Source organism: Nanorana parkeri, unplaced genomic scaffold (assembly GCF_000935625.1).
Source record: "Nanorana parkeri isolate BGI_ZX_2015 unplaced genomic scaffold, ASM93562v1 scaffold42, whole genome shotgun sequence".
Classification (NCBI taxonomy): domain Eukaryota; kingdom Metazoa; phylum Chordata; class Amphibia; order Anura; family Dicroglossidae; genus Nanorana; species Nanorana parkeri.
The window spans coordinates 1,818,350-1,831,253 of record NW_017306310.1 but is presented as its reverse complement, the minus strand read 5'-3'; the positions used below and the strand labels follow the sequence as shown (position 1 = coordinate 1,831,253).

General features: G+C 43.6%; 1 protein-coding gene across 1 annotated transcript in view; it reads right to left on the bottom strand.

The window, feature by feature from the left end:
• Positions 1-6,746, bottom strand: part of KIF7 (kinesin family member 7) — a 33,649-nt gene extending 26,903 nt beyond the window's left edge. The window contains exons 1-3 of the mRNA XM_018571537.1: positions 6,422-6,746; positions 1,587-1,787; positions 584-1,001 (exon numbers count right to left, since the gene is read on the bottom strand). Coding sequence (XP_018427039.1) covers positions 584-1,001; positions 1,587-1,787; positions 6,422-6,746 — 944 coding nt within the window. The remainder of the gene's footprint in view (positions 1-583; positions 1,002-1,586; positions 1,788-6,421) is intronic.
• Positions 6,747-12,904: the final 6,158 nt, after the last annotated feature.

Genomic DNA, 12,904 nt, shown 5'->3' with positions numbered 1-12,904 from the left:
TATACATCAATATGCAATCTCTCTGTGAGAGGTAATAAATGTATGCGTGCAATGAAAAATATATCTGATGTTTGGTCCATTTTAGTCAGGGGCTTATATTCTGCATATAAAAAGGGAAACACCTTTTCATTTGTCATGCATTCTTTTACTCAGTAGGGGAGCTTACTGCTTGGACTGTATTTTAAAAAGTGCATGATCCAAGGAAGCAACATCACGTGCAAGAATAAACAAGCACATTTTAATATTTTATATTATTGCTAATTACAAGAAGTTAATGGGAATTGACCTTTTTTTTTTTTCATTGTGGCCACCAATTGAGATCCCTCTAGTTGGCAAATCTGGCTAATTCCTCTGGTACCTCCCCATAGCAAATGGAATATCACTATTTACATTGGCCTGCAAGGAAATAAGTATGCTAATTAAAGAGCGCTCAGAAGTGTGCCATTCTGGCAATGAGAACAGGCTGCTAGATCTGATTTCCCATGCAATAGATTGCATCGCCGGCAAAATCTGTTGATATGGAACAAGAAATTAAGTGGGGAATGAGGGTGAAGCACACTTGTACTATCATCTTGTGTAGTACCTGGTAATCTTGGAATCCCTGTAAGGAATGTGGCTGCTCTTCCTCTTGGGGTCACCCAGAGCACTTATAACATTGCCCAGTGCTAAAAGTCCAGTGTTAATCTGAATGCTTTCTTTCAGCCGCTCTCCAGTGTTGCCTGTTTTCAATATCCGTTCAGACCCTGCCAGGTCTACAAAGTGGAACTTGGAAGAAAGAACCTGACCAAAATCAAGGGCAGGACCATTGTCCCCGATGGTCATTTTGGTGACTCGCCCAACGACTCTCCTCTGCTCCATGGTGACAGTGAAGATTGTATGCGAGCGGCTGGAATGGGCATTAACTTGTGTGGCTCCTGTGTGTTTAGCAGCATTGCCCACTTCTAGTAAACTAAGAACCTCATCCAGTCCTTCCACTTCGGTCTCCTTCACACCGCATAGCACTTGGAAAAAAAGAAAAAGGAGGTTGAAACAAGTTTTTTCCCCTCCCAACACTAAAAATCTCAGATGCATGCTGTTCCCAAAACATCTGCAATTCATTTTTTAAATGAAACATTTATTGGCTTCTTACATTAAAGGCACCACAAGGCACAGCATGCATGATTTTGAGTGTTGCTCTAAAACACATTCCCACAGCGCATAGATGTGAACCCAGCTTTAAGGCTGCAACCAACTAATCGATAGTGACAACTATTCTCATAATCGATTAGTTGGTTGGATCCCCTAGCTCTCTCCTCCACTCTGGGAGGAGGTCACAGCAAGCAGTGGGCGGGTGCAGTAGCCAGCCTGCTATTGTCTATTGCAATTTGAAATGGCCAATAGCAGGCTGGCTATTGCACCGGCCCACTACCTGCTGTATTTACATTCAGCTGCCGTCTGCAAAATCTTGCCACTGGCAGCTGCCATTCCCTGGCTGAAGCTATTCAAGCGCCATGTGCTTACAATACAATTATAAAAAAAATATATACATATATAAAAAGGTGGGAAAACATGATTCAAACAAGGTGAATCCTATTACTGTAACTCACCAACATTGCCTTTGTCATCCTCTCTGATCAGGATGTCTTTATTAGATGTCTGCACCTCCAGGAGATCTCTGAATTCTTCCTTATAGACTTCCAGATAAGACACTCGGATGCTGTAATCAATTAGATCATTTTCATCAACCAGTTTAAAAATTTCAGCCATAGCCCGTGGAATGATACCCTGCTCATCTTCTGAGATAGATGCTGAAATAAAACAAAATGATTACATTAACACACAATAGTTGGACAATAGTTATATATTCAATGAAAAACAATTGCATTGTTTTCAGTGCTGTGCAAGATACAAGGGACCTAAAATATCACTCATGACATCAGCAAAGGGACGCACATCATTTTCAGTATATCTAACACTAGAGATGTCTTTTAGACTGTGTACATCCTATGAAAGATAGCCAGACACGCAGCAACTGTGGACATGCTACAGGTATAGACCTACTACAGAAGATAGTCAGCGATGTGTTAGAGGAGACTGCTAGAGACAACTGCCATTACAAGCGAGAGCTGCAGCAACTGTGGACATACTATAGGTGTAGTTGAAGAGTAAAGATGTACTTATGAAGATAGCCAGAGAAAGGAAATATGTTACAGAAAAGTGCTAGAGATAACTACCATTACAACTCCTACAGCTCAATATTCCCACATTTGTGCTCCCCACCCCTTAAAAATGACTGTGGCGACATTTGATATTTCCACAGGAAAATGCATTTTGAAAGCTAAAAAAATACCAATTAAAAAAGGGAACAGACGGAAGAAAAAAAAAAATTTAAGAAAACATTAGATAAATGAAACCATTTAACTAGCAGGCGTTAGTCTATTTAACCCCTTCCCATCCTTCAGCTTCATGTAGGACATAATGATCACTTACTGGCTGGAGGCTTCATTGAGAAAATAGAAGCCCTCAGCCTGCAGATGAATGCTGCCACCGGCAGGCTTCAGCGCCATCTGCAGTGCAATATGTTTAATATTTGTAATTGTCAGACACAATTTCAGTATTAAAAGACAAAAATATTAAATCTAAAATTTTCTAGGGGTGCGGAAATTAACGATTAATCCGTCGATTTATCGTTAATTTATTTGAGAAATTAGTCATCAGATGTTTGTACAGACAAATAATATGTATCATGTAAAACAGTAAAATGTAAAAGCCCTGCTACCCTGTAAAAGCCCTGCTACCCTGGTGAGACCCCCTCAGAGCCCTGGTGAGACCCCACAAAGCCATGGTGAGACCCCATGGAGCCCTGGTGAGACCAGGGCTCTGTGGGATCTTGCCAGGGCTCTGTGGGTCTAACAAGGCTAGTTAGACCCCACAGAGCATTGCTACCCTGGTGAGGCCCCCTCAAAGCTCTGGTGAGACCCCCCTCTGTATGTGCATTATATTTAATCGAAATTAGTCGAATAATCGATTAATTTTTTTTCCCATTAATCGAACAGGAAAATTTTAATCATTACCAGCCCTAAAATTTTCCATAATAAAACTTTATTATAGGCTGATACATTTCCACAAATTTGTCAGCCTAAAATAAAAACACAAAAATCAGATTAGAGTTGTTATTAAAACAATATAGCAATTACATTCTTATATGTCCTTAAAATATATAAAAATGACTAAGTAAAAATGTCAAGTTAGCTGACATAGCTTAAAGCAGAACTTTAGGGGAAAAGTTCTTAACCCTTGCAGTGGGGCTAACCGTGTACTGCAAGGGTTAAGCGCTCATTTGTATCTAGGTTCATAAATAAAGTTATACTCACCCGAACCTCAGATACAGCAGGTTGTGACAGCGCTCACTCCAGCCTGCCCTCCCCTCCTGCAATGTTATGTCCCTTGGTGTCCCCACCTCCTATACACTGTGTATAGGATGTGATGACTCAGGGACCTTAGACTGCTGCAGAGGATGAGGAGCAAGACAGAAGGTGTGCTGCCACATCCAGTGTCATACCTATATAATTGCATTTCATTGTGTTATGCTGTATTTCTAGCTACTACTGTAAGATTAGCATTGTTACAGCTTAATCTGTGCATACATGGTATCTTCAGTCTCACCCCTGCTGTTTTCTGTATATTGGTATACAGTCTTCTGCTAAAACTTCCCAGCAATGCTCTCTAATCTTTCTTTCCACACCACCCTCTGAAAAGTAAGGGGGTCTGTGTTATCCTGTTAATGGCAAAGATAGGAATGTATTTTCACTCTGAAGCCCCGTTCACATTGAGCGATTTATCGCACGGTAATTCCCGCGATATCGTGGCAAGATATCGCGCTCCAATGCATTTCAATGGGGCAAACGGTCCTGCTGTCGCGGGTCGTGTGTCGCTACAGCAGGACCCTTTTTGGAGCGGATTTAGCCGCGATTCAAGCTTGCTCAATGAAGCTTGAACGCGATATCGCGTGGCACATCTCGCGATGTCGCGCAATATGCAAATCGCGCAGTGGGAACGGGGCCTAAGAATGACAAGGAATCACGTCCTCTGTATTGACATGGTAAATAAAATACATTGGATTCTACTCTGAGTCAAGAGTTATTGAGTTGGACACTATCTGTGAATATCACCAAGTCTGTAGGTTGTCATACTGTCCGTACAGACAAGTCTCAGGAAGGTATGTGCAAATACATAAAGCGGTGGTTGTAACAGAATATAAGGGACTGGTCTAAGAGCTCCAAGGTTCAATGATTATAACTTTTTCTTTTTAACCCTAGACAAAAACTAGCACTTAATCCTTGCAGTGCAGGGGTTAAGATTGTATCTCCCCAGAGTTCTTCTTTAAATATGTTTGGGGATTATTATTATACAGGATATATATAGCGCCAACAGTTTGCGCAGCGCTTTACAATATAAGGAAGACATTACAGTTACAATACAATTGAAAACAAAATGGTAAGGAGGGCCCAGCCCCTGGGGGGCTTACAATCTAAAAGGGAGGGGCAAGTGATACATGAGGAGGTAGCTGTGTGGGGATGAATTGATTGAGAAAGTGATAGTTCAGTGGTTAGTTTGAGGTGAATAGGCTTCCCTGAAGAGATAAGTCTTTAGGGATCGCCTAAAGGCCGTCAGAGTGGGAGATAGACAGACAGGGTGGGGTAAAGAGTTCCAGAGGATGGGAGAGACTCTAGTAAAGTCCCGGAGACGACCATGGGAGGAGTTGATGAGGCAGCTGGAAAGCAGGAGGTCTTTGGAAGAGTGGAGGGGAAGGTTAGGGTTATACTTTGAGACAAGGTTTGAGATATAGCCGGGGGCAGAGTTGTGGATGGCTTTGCAAGTGGTTGTTAATATTTTTTATTTTATCCTTTGGGCTATTGGAAGCCAGTGCAGGGGATCTAGGCATAAAAGACTTCTAGTCATAAAATAGTTAACATGTTTTATTTACTGGAAGCACTGGTTGTGGCAGTGTAGCAGTTCTGGCAGTGTGGGCACTGAGTATCACACAGAGGTTCTTGCAGTAACAATTTGCTGCTAAAGTGGCCCAGTAATTTCCAATAATATAAAGCAGATATATTTGACATGACACAATCCAAGAGCCAGGTATTTGACTTCTCCTGACACTCAAAGGATAATCATGCATCTCTATAAGCTGCATCAGAATTCTACAATAGCACGTTCCTAACTGTATGTAGCCTGTTATGTAGTTACAGTATTATCCGTACATGTTTGAATCCCACAAATGTTTATGATGCATAACAGAAAATCAGTATACAAAAAAGAAACATTTCCCACAATTACCATTTTAAAATAACATTGCCTAGTGTCTGTTGCTGGTATAAATAGATCTCTTTGCCCTGCTGGCATTTTGGCATGACATGGGTGGGAACACACTGGGCAGAATTTCAGCCACAATGCATATACATCCTGTAACCACTGTGTTGGTCAGACAACAACTTGGTGATACTTGTTTATCCTCCAGCTAAATATGGTGCTTCCAACTATAAGACAATACATAACATGTCACTCATGACATGTAAATGTGTATTTGCCAGCAGCGGTTGGTTAGATATTGCATCCATTTAAAGCATCATTTTAGTGTTTAGACCTCAAAATTATAATAGAACCACAAATCATGACATTTTATTACATTTAAAAATACATACATTGTTCAACTGTTTGAAGTCCACTTCTTACTACATAATTAAAAGCACATTGTCAGGAGCCAAATATATGAACTGCTACTGCTGACCTCTTCTTCTGAATATGTTGTCTCCAGGCTGCCGCACTGATGCTTTGGATTTACTACTTTCTAAGTCTGACAAAAAAAAACTACAGAGAAAAGAAATGCCAATTTTCTTTCTTTAATTTGCTGCAAGCTTGCTCTGGGTCCATTGCAGGGGGGCGGGAGGGAGCTGCCTCTCCGCTCTGATGCCATGCAGAGAGCAACAGATAGGTTGGCATGCGGGTAGGTGGGCGGGCGAGCGGGTGGGAGGGAGCTGCGGCCGGTCTTCACATGTAAAATCTAGTTACATGTGCAGCTACCCCGAAGGTAAGACCTAGCGCTATCTTCAGGGATGTCTGTAATATAAGACCTACCCCGAACTAGGTCTTATTTTCGGGGTAGGTCTTATATTACAGAAATCCCCGAAGATAGCACTAGGTCTTATTTTCGGGGTAGGTCTTACTTTCGGGGAAACACGGTAAGAAGTACTGAGCCCCGTCAATGCCAGACAAGCAGCATTGGCACAAAGAGGACACAATGACAGTTGCAATATTTCCACCATGAGAAGTTTACTATAAAAACCCTGAGAAAGTGTAATAAGTGAGTGCTAATAATTAAGTATGACAAAAATAAGAAAAAAAAAGGTTCATGGTTAGTGGTGACAACTGACATACTCACATATGCTTGCCTCTCCAATGGTGTACGTTTTTCCTGATCCTGTCTGCCCATACGCTACTACAGTGACATTGAACCCTTGAAAGAAAGCTTCAAGTAAAGGCTGCACACAGCAGCTGTACACCGTCTCCTGGCTGCACAATTCATCCAGAATATCCTTGAAGTGGAAGTGTCTGTTGGTGCCCAGAGTTAGACTTTGCTTGTCGGGGTCAATGTGGACACAAGACTGCTGTCCATGGAGCACTTCTTTAGGGAGCAATGGACGGACTCTGACAGCTACCTGCACAGCTGTCTCTTCTGCACGAACGGGCTGGCCTTTGGAAGCCATGGTGGAAGTGCCGGAGCTGGAGAACAGATCACAAAAGTGTTAGTTTATGTGAAGCCAAAACTTTTTTAGTTTTGGATACAGTGGGGAAACATTAGAACCAGGTTTTTACTGATACAAGGGGCTTCGTTAGCCCCCATTCACAGGTGAGCGTTTTGTCAATATTCTCAATGGGCTGGTTCACGCCTGAGTTGCGTGTCGCTTTCAGACTGTCGCGTGATGCTCAATAAAGTATATGAGCTTTTGGGACAGAATCATGTGGTTTTTTTTGCCCCATAGAATTTATTGGATACGTAGACTTTAAAACAAAACGCACCTATCCTTTTGGCCCCTTTGAGTTGACCGAACAGATCTCAACCTCCCCCTGCACAGTTATGTACTTACCAAGTTCCAACAGACCTGGCTGTATGCGTACATCCTGTGGCAAAGGGGTTCCAGTCCTGGCCCTGCCGATGTAGGAAATTCCCATCGAGTTCTATGGGGCTCATTTACCTCTATCTCCCGACTGGGAGAAGGTCTCATACAAGTCACAGGCAGGCGTTCATAGTGGGATGTTAACAAACAACAGAGGCTGGGCACTTTGTAACTCGGTAAGTATGCATCTGTGCAGGGGCAAGGTGGGATCGGTTAGGTCCTAGGTGGGATCGGTTAGGTGCTTGGACACATAAACAATGCCAGGCGGACACAAAGAATTGGTCCTATGTTCCCGGCCAGCCAGGCAGAGGTTGCACTCCACTAGAGGGACTTTGAGAAAGCTGGTTGGATGACCAGTGAAACGTCTTCAAGAAAAATACAGCAAGTCCAGTTGCCTTGACTTTTTTACACATATAATACAAGTCGCACATAAAAAACGCACACAAACGAAAAAAACACTTCTACATCACCTAGCTAAGCTCACACCTAGGTGTGAACAGGGCCCTAGAAACTTCTACCCTAACTTTCTGTCCTGCTGACAACATTTTACCACACAGGAAGTGAGCGGAACACTCCAAGAGCAACAGAGACAGAACATTTACTCTCCAAACAGTTGGTGTGATTGTACCTCTGCGTCACACAGATAAGGAAGCATATGTACTGTATGTGCTCAGACATCTCCTCAGCATGCCATAGATGAGAAGACCTTAAGCATCTCCTGTTCTGCTACATGTAAAACAGTTGTCACTTCCTGTGCCCGGTATTTACAACAGGAGGGGCAACCTGCCTCCATCACATGATCAGTCTCATTACACCAGGACGAAAAGAACTTCCTGTTATAGGGTAACAACAATTTGTCTCCATCTCCCAACAGTGCTCCAGCATTGTCACACGAGCTTACCATTGAGACTTCAAGTGGCCGTTCCAAAAAACAATAACGAGAAACTGAAATCTAAAAATGGTCCCCCAAAAAAAACAACAGGCCAATATTTCCGGGTCAATCATCTGCGGCCAGGGTATTCCCAGCTGTGCAGTTCCACGTAAACAAAGGGGTGGGATGCTGGTGACATCATTGCCCTTCTATGGTCACATTTGGTCTGTTACATTCACAGTTGATAAAGTAGAATATTGGCACAAGCGCTTCATTATTTTGGCGCACGCAATCAGACATTTATAGAAACTGTCACAGAGCACTTTTAACGCAATTTGACGCAGCTGGTACAATACCACATAGAACTCATCTTAGAACGCTGTAAATTTGGTGTGCAGAAAATGCAACAATTTTTTTCATCTCAACCCTCTGTTAATTTCGCCCATTGTGTTGTGTCCAGGGATGGCGGTTCTGAACGCACACAAACTGCACGCAGCTACTCGTTTAGCTTGTATGTGGACATAACGTCCAGTTAGGCAGCTTCTTAACACTGCAGCCCAACCGCCTGTTAGAAGGAGTTCTCAGTACCCGTCCACACCTCAGTGTTCCGTGAACCCTCCCCAAACTGAGGAAACAACGCACGCTTTGAGTAAAAAAAATGCATGTAGCGCCATTACACCCTAAACGCGGCCAGGCAAATGCATTGTTTTCCAGCACGTTAAAATGTCAGAATTTTTTACATTTGTTGCGCGTGCAGGAACCAATTGAAATTAATAGGCAACGCGCAGCAAACATGCATGATACACGTTCCCACCACGCTTAGGTGTGAACGGGGACTTAGGGTTTGTTTACATCTCATTTAAACCTTATAAAAGTACATTGTGCTGATGATCTGACACTATAAACAGTATACCTGTACAAAGGAAGCCTGAGGGCTCACATACAACATTCACCCAGAAATCACTCCTAGGCCACACAATGGCATGGAGCATCATGCTGCTTGGTGCAGGAATAACTTTGCACCGCCCTCAGGGCTCTGATAACGGACAGTTTGGAGGATGAGCACCGGAGAAGAACAATACATGGCCCCGGTGATCAGCACCACCTAACCTGGAACAACGTGATCCCGGCAATCCCTCCCCAGGATGTCCTATACAGGAGCGCCCATCTCTGGGGACCAAACAACCACCATCACCATCCCGGAGAGCCTGAATTGGCTCTTTCCACAGAACACCGACAGCGCCCTCTAGCGGAGTGCGACCTCTCTGCCTGGCCGGCCGGGAACATAGGACCGATTCTTTGTGTCCGACTGGCATTGTGTGTGGCTCCTATCCTGAGATCTCTGAACTCGCAGACTTCCTGTACTGCCTGGAGTACAGGGACAGCCCCAGGCTATGGAGTTTTGTGTCTGTAAAATGCCTGCAGTTCATTCACGCAGCACTTGTATTTTCCGATAACCTCACTGTAACATGCAACCTACACATCATTTATTTCATTTTATATATAATAAAGAAATAATGGCAAAGTATACATTTTATTCTGTGGATATGAGACTGTGCGTGCTTCGGTTCCTATCACAGCTATATTTATTGTAGTTAAAGACATAGTCAACCTTTTCCAAAATGTAATAAATGTATCCATACTATATAAATAAAATTACTACATTTTTGCATTGCAGCCTGCAGAGTTTTGCAGCCACATTCAGTGCGGTTGCAATAGGTGCAATGCTCAGGTTCCTGTATTGTTTACATCCTGAGAGGTATGGGGTTGGAGGAAGTGATCAATGGACTACAAGTGCTGTGACATCACCACACTTGTACACCTTTGAGTTTTGTGAGTCCCTTTGCCACAGCAGCAGATGAGACTAGGGCTGAAAGAACTAATCGATTTTGTTGTTAGTAATTGATAATGAGAATTGTTGTCAACAATTCGCATTATTGATTAGTTGATCTGGGTTCAATCCCCTCCGATCCCTGCTGCTCCCAGCAGGGATCGGAGGGAACATAGACCCCTGCAGCCGCCGCCCAGTGGTGAGAAGAGCTCCCCCCAACCTCCCTGCTGCTGCCGCATCGGCTCTACTCCCGCCACTCTGGAGCTCTTGCCGATCCTTCCCTGTGGAGAACAAATACCGCAGTGATCAGTACTGATTTATCGATGCTTGTATATAACTTAGGACATAGTATTCAGATACTGTGTCCCCAATTATGATCAAAGAGGAAGTGCTCTACATCACTTCCTGTTGATTCATGATTGTGAGTATCTGGTATGTCCTCCATTTATGAATGAATAGGAAGCCTCTGTAGTGAATGCTTCCTGTTCATTGAGTGCTGGGGCTGCAGAAAAAGAGATTGAAGACTCTCCTTTTTTATTTCAAAAGGGAAATATCAGGCGTCTGTTTAGACCCGTGATATGTCCCCAAAGCCCCTAACAATAAAGTAAAAATAAAACCATTTGAAAAATAGTTTAAAAAAAGTTAAAACATAAATAAAGTTGCCCGGTGCGGAAGGTGTGTTGCGGTGTCATTCAATTCAATGGCACCCCAGTTGTGCCTCCACCCGCAGTGTGATTGCCCGTACCGGAATGCGCGATACCGCAATGCCAATGCAATGCCGATTGCAATGCACCATTCCAGTGCAGTGCAATTGCAAAATTGTGCATGCAGTTTTATTCTGAAGTAAACTTTATGTTTATAACACTGCATTTGTGTATTTTATTTTAAATTACCGATGGTATTTAATAAAAAAATAATAAGCCAACTAATCGATTATGAAAATAATCGTTAGTTGAAAGCCCTAGATGGGACTTGTAATCATTACATTCACAGATATCTCCGAATGTATGACGCCACTGTGGGGGTTTGATTTTCACTCAGCCTCATAATCTGAGCCGACCTGTGACAATGAAACTGTCACAGGTCGGCTCAGTAGATCGGAAAGTGAGCGAACACATATCGGCGCTCGCTCACTTCTCGATCTTGTGCCGGCAGAGAGCCGTGACAGGGAAGGGACTGGATTCCCCCCTCGGCTGTCCGATCATCCAGCGCTGACTGGCAGAACAGACGGGGGAGGGGGCGGGTACAGCTGGCTCTGCCTCTAGATAGGCAGAGACAGCTGTCACTCACTCAGCTGGGTGGATCCAGACACAATTGTCGGGATCCGTTCCGGCTGCGGCGTCTCAGTATACCGCGAGGAAGCTAGTTTGTGTCCTACCAAGCCCTAACCCCATAGTTCTCCTTTAACAATATGCTGGTTGTCAGTCTAACGCCTCAGGCACCTTAACTTTTAACAAAAATGTATCTTATTTGTGTATCACTCAGCTGTAGATCCTCATATCATCTCTGAATTGGTGCTGACACTGTCCTTCCTTCTGGAGGGTGGCTACTTTTGTTCCCCATGGTCCCTGTGTGTGTTGTAAAATAGTCACCGCTCCAAGCTCACTCCTGTGATGGACTACAATCTCATGTTTAGTTCACTAATTTGTATTGAGATTTTAGTCCCTCACGGGAGTGAGCTTGGATTGGTGGCTACTTTACAACACACACAGGGACCATCCATGGGCAACAAAAGTAGCCCCCCTCCAAAAGGAAGTAGAGTGTCAGCATGAATTCAGAGATGATTTGAGGATATAGATTAGTGATACACAAATAAGATACATTGTGTTAATAGTTAAAGAAGAACTCCGGTTAAAATGTTATTAACCCTTTCTGTGGGGCTACTGCACTAGAAGGGTTAAGTTATGGGGGAGGTGGGGGGTAGCCCCACTGCAAGGGTTAATACAGTTTTTTTTTCCTGGAGTTCTTCTTTAAGGTACTTGAATGCATTTTTCAGATTAAAATCCCAAGTAGTGTCAAAGTGCACTAGGAGCTGCTGTACTCTAAAACTAGTCATACAAATGTGGCCCATCTACAGCCAGCCTAGCTCTGTACCGTAATGTCATTGAACTCCTTCAGAGTGCATTTACGAATTGCAGTCAGTCATTTTAATTTTCTTACTCAGGAAAGGAAGGTAATGAGTTGTCATTATACCACTTCATATAGACAAATATGCAACAGAATTCAAGGGAGCCAATCTGGACGTTACAGGAACAGAGTTAGGAGCCTTAAGGTGCCCATACACTGTGCGATTATCGCGGGAAATACTGCGATCGCACGATAATCGCAAAGTGTATGGAAGACGTGCGACCGTTTTGACTGTACGGTCGCACGTCTCTTGTCTAGGGAGCACGCTAGAAAACCAGCCGAAAATCGTACGATTTTCGGCTGGTTTGAACGGTGCTTGGGAGACAAATGCCGAACGGGCCGGTGTGCGCATGCGCACACTGCCCGTTTAGCATTGCGGTCATCGGAAGCCCGCCCCTCAGGGGGGCGGGCTTGCGATGATCGAGAGTACGATCTGCCTGTCCAAGATGGGCAGATCGTACGTTTTTTAAATTCCTTTACAACCATCGCAAGACTAAGGTCATCTCGATGGTTGTAAAGTGTATGGGCACCTTCAGAGTTACTTTGCTGCCAGTGGTAGTGCAAACCTTTGGAAATGAAGAATCCAGCATTTAAAATGTTTCTAAAATAAAATACTATCCTTAATGAACTAGTTTGTGCGTATGTGAGCAACAATTCCTGACTTTTGTGCATTTCTTTTGCTAAAGGGTTATGCTCATGTGAGCAGACTATTCCATTATTTTACATGTATCTTTTGACTTTCCCACTGTAGTGACACAAATATTTATCTGGTAGTTTTAATCAAGAGTGAGCTTCAGTGTCCCAGTGTTAATCTCCTATGTTTGCTGCCAGATAAAAGATGGTTTCTAGCCTGCTCGTTCGATAGCTGTGGAACGGGCCGGTGTGCGCACACGCACACTGCCTGTTCCCTCAGCAGGG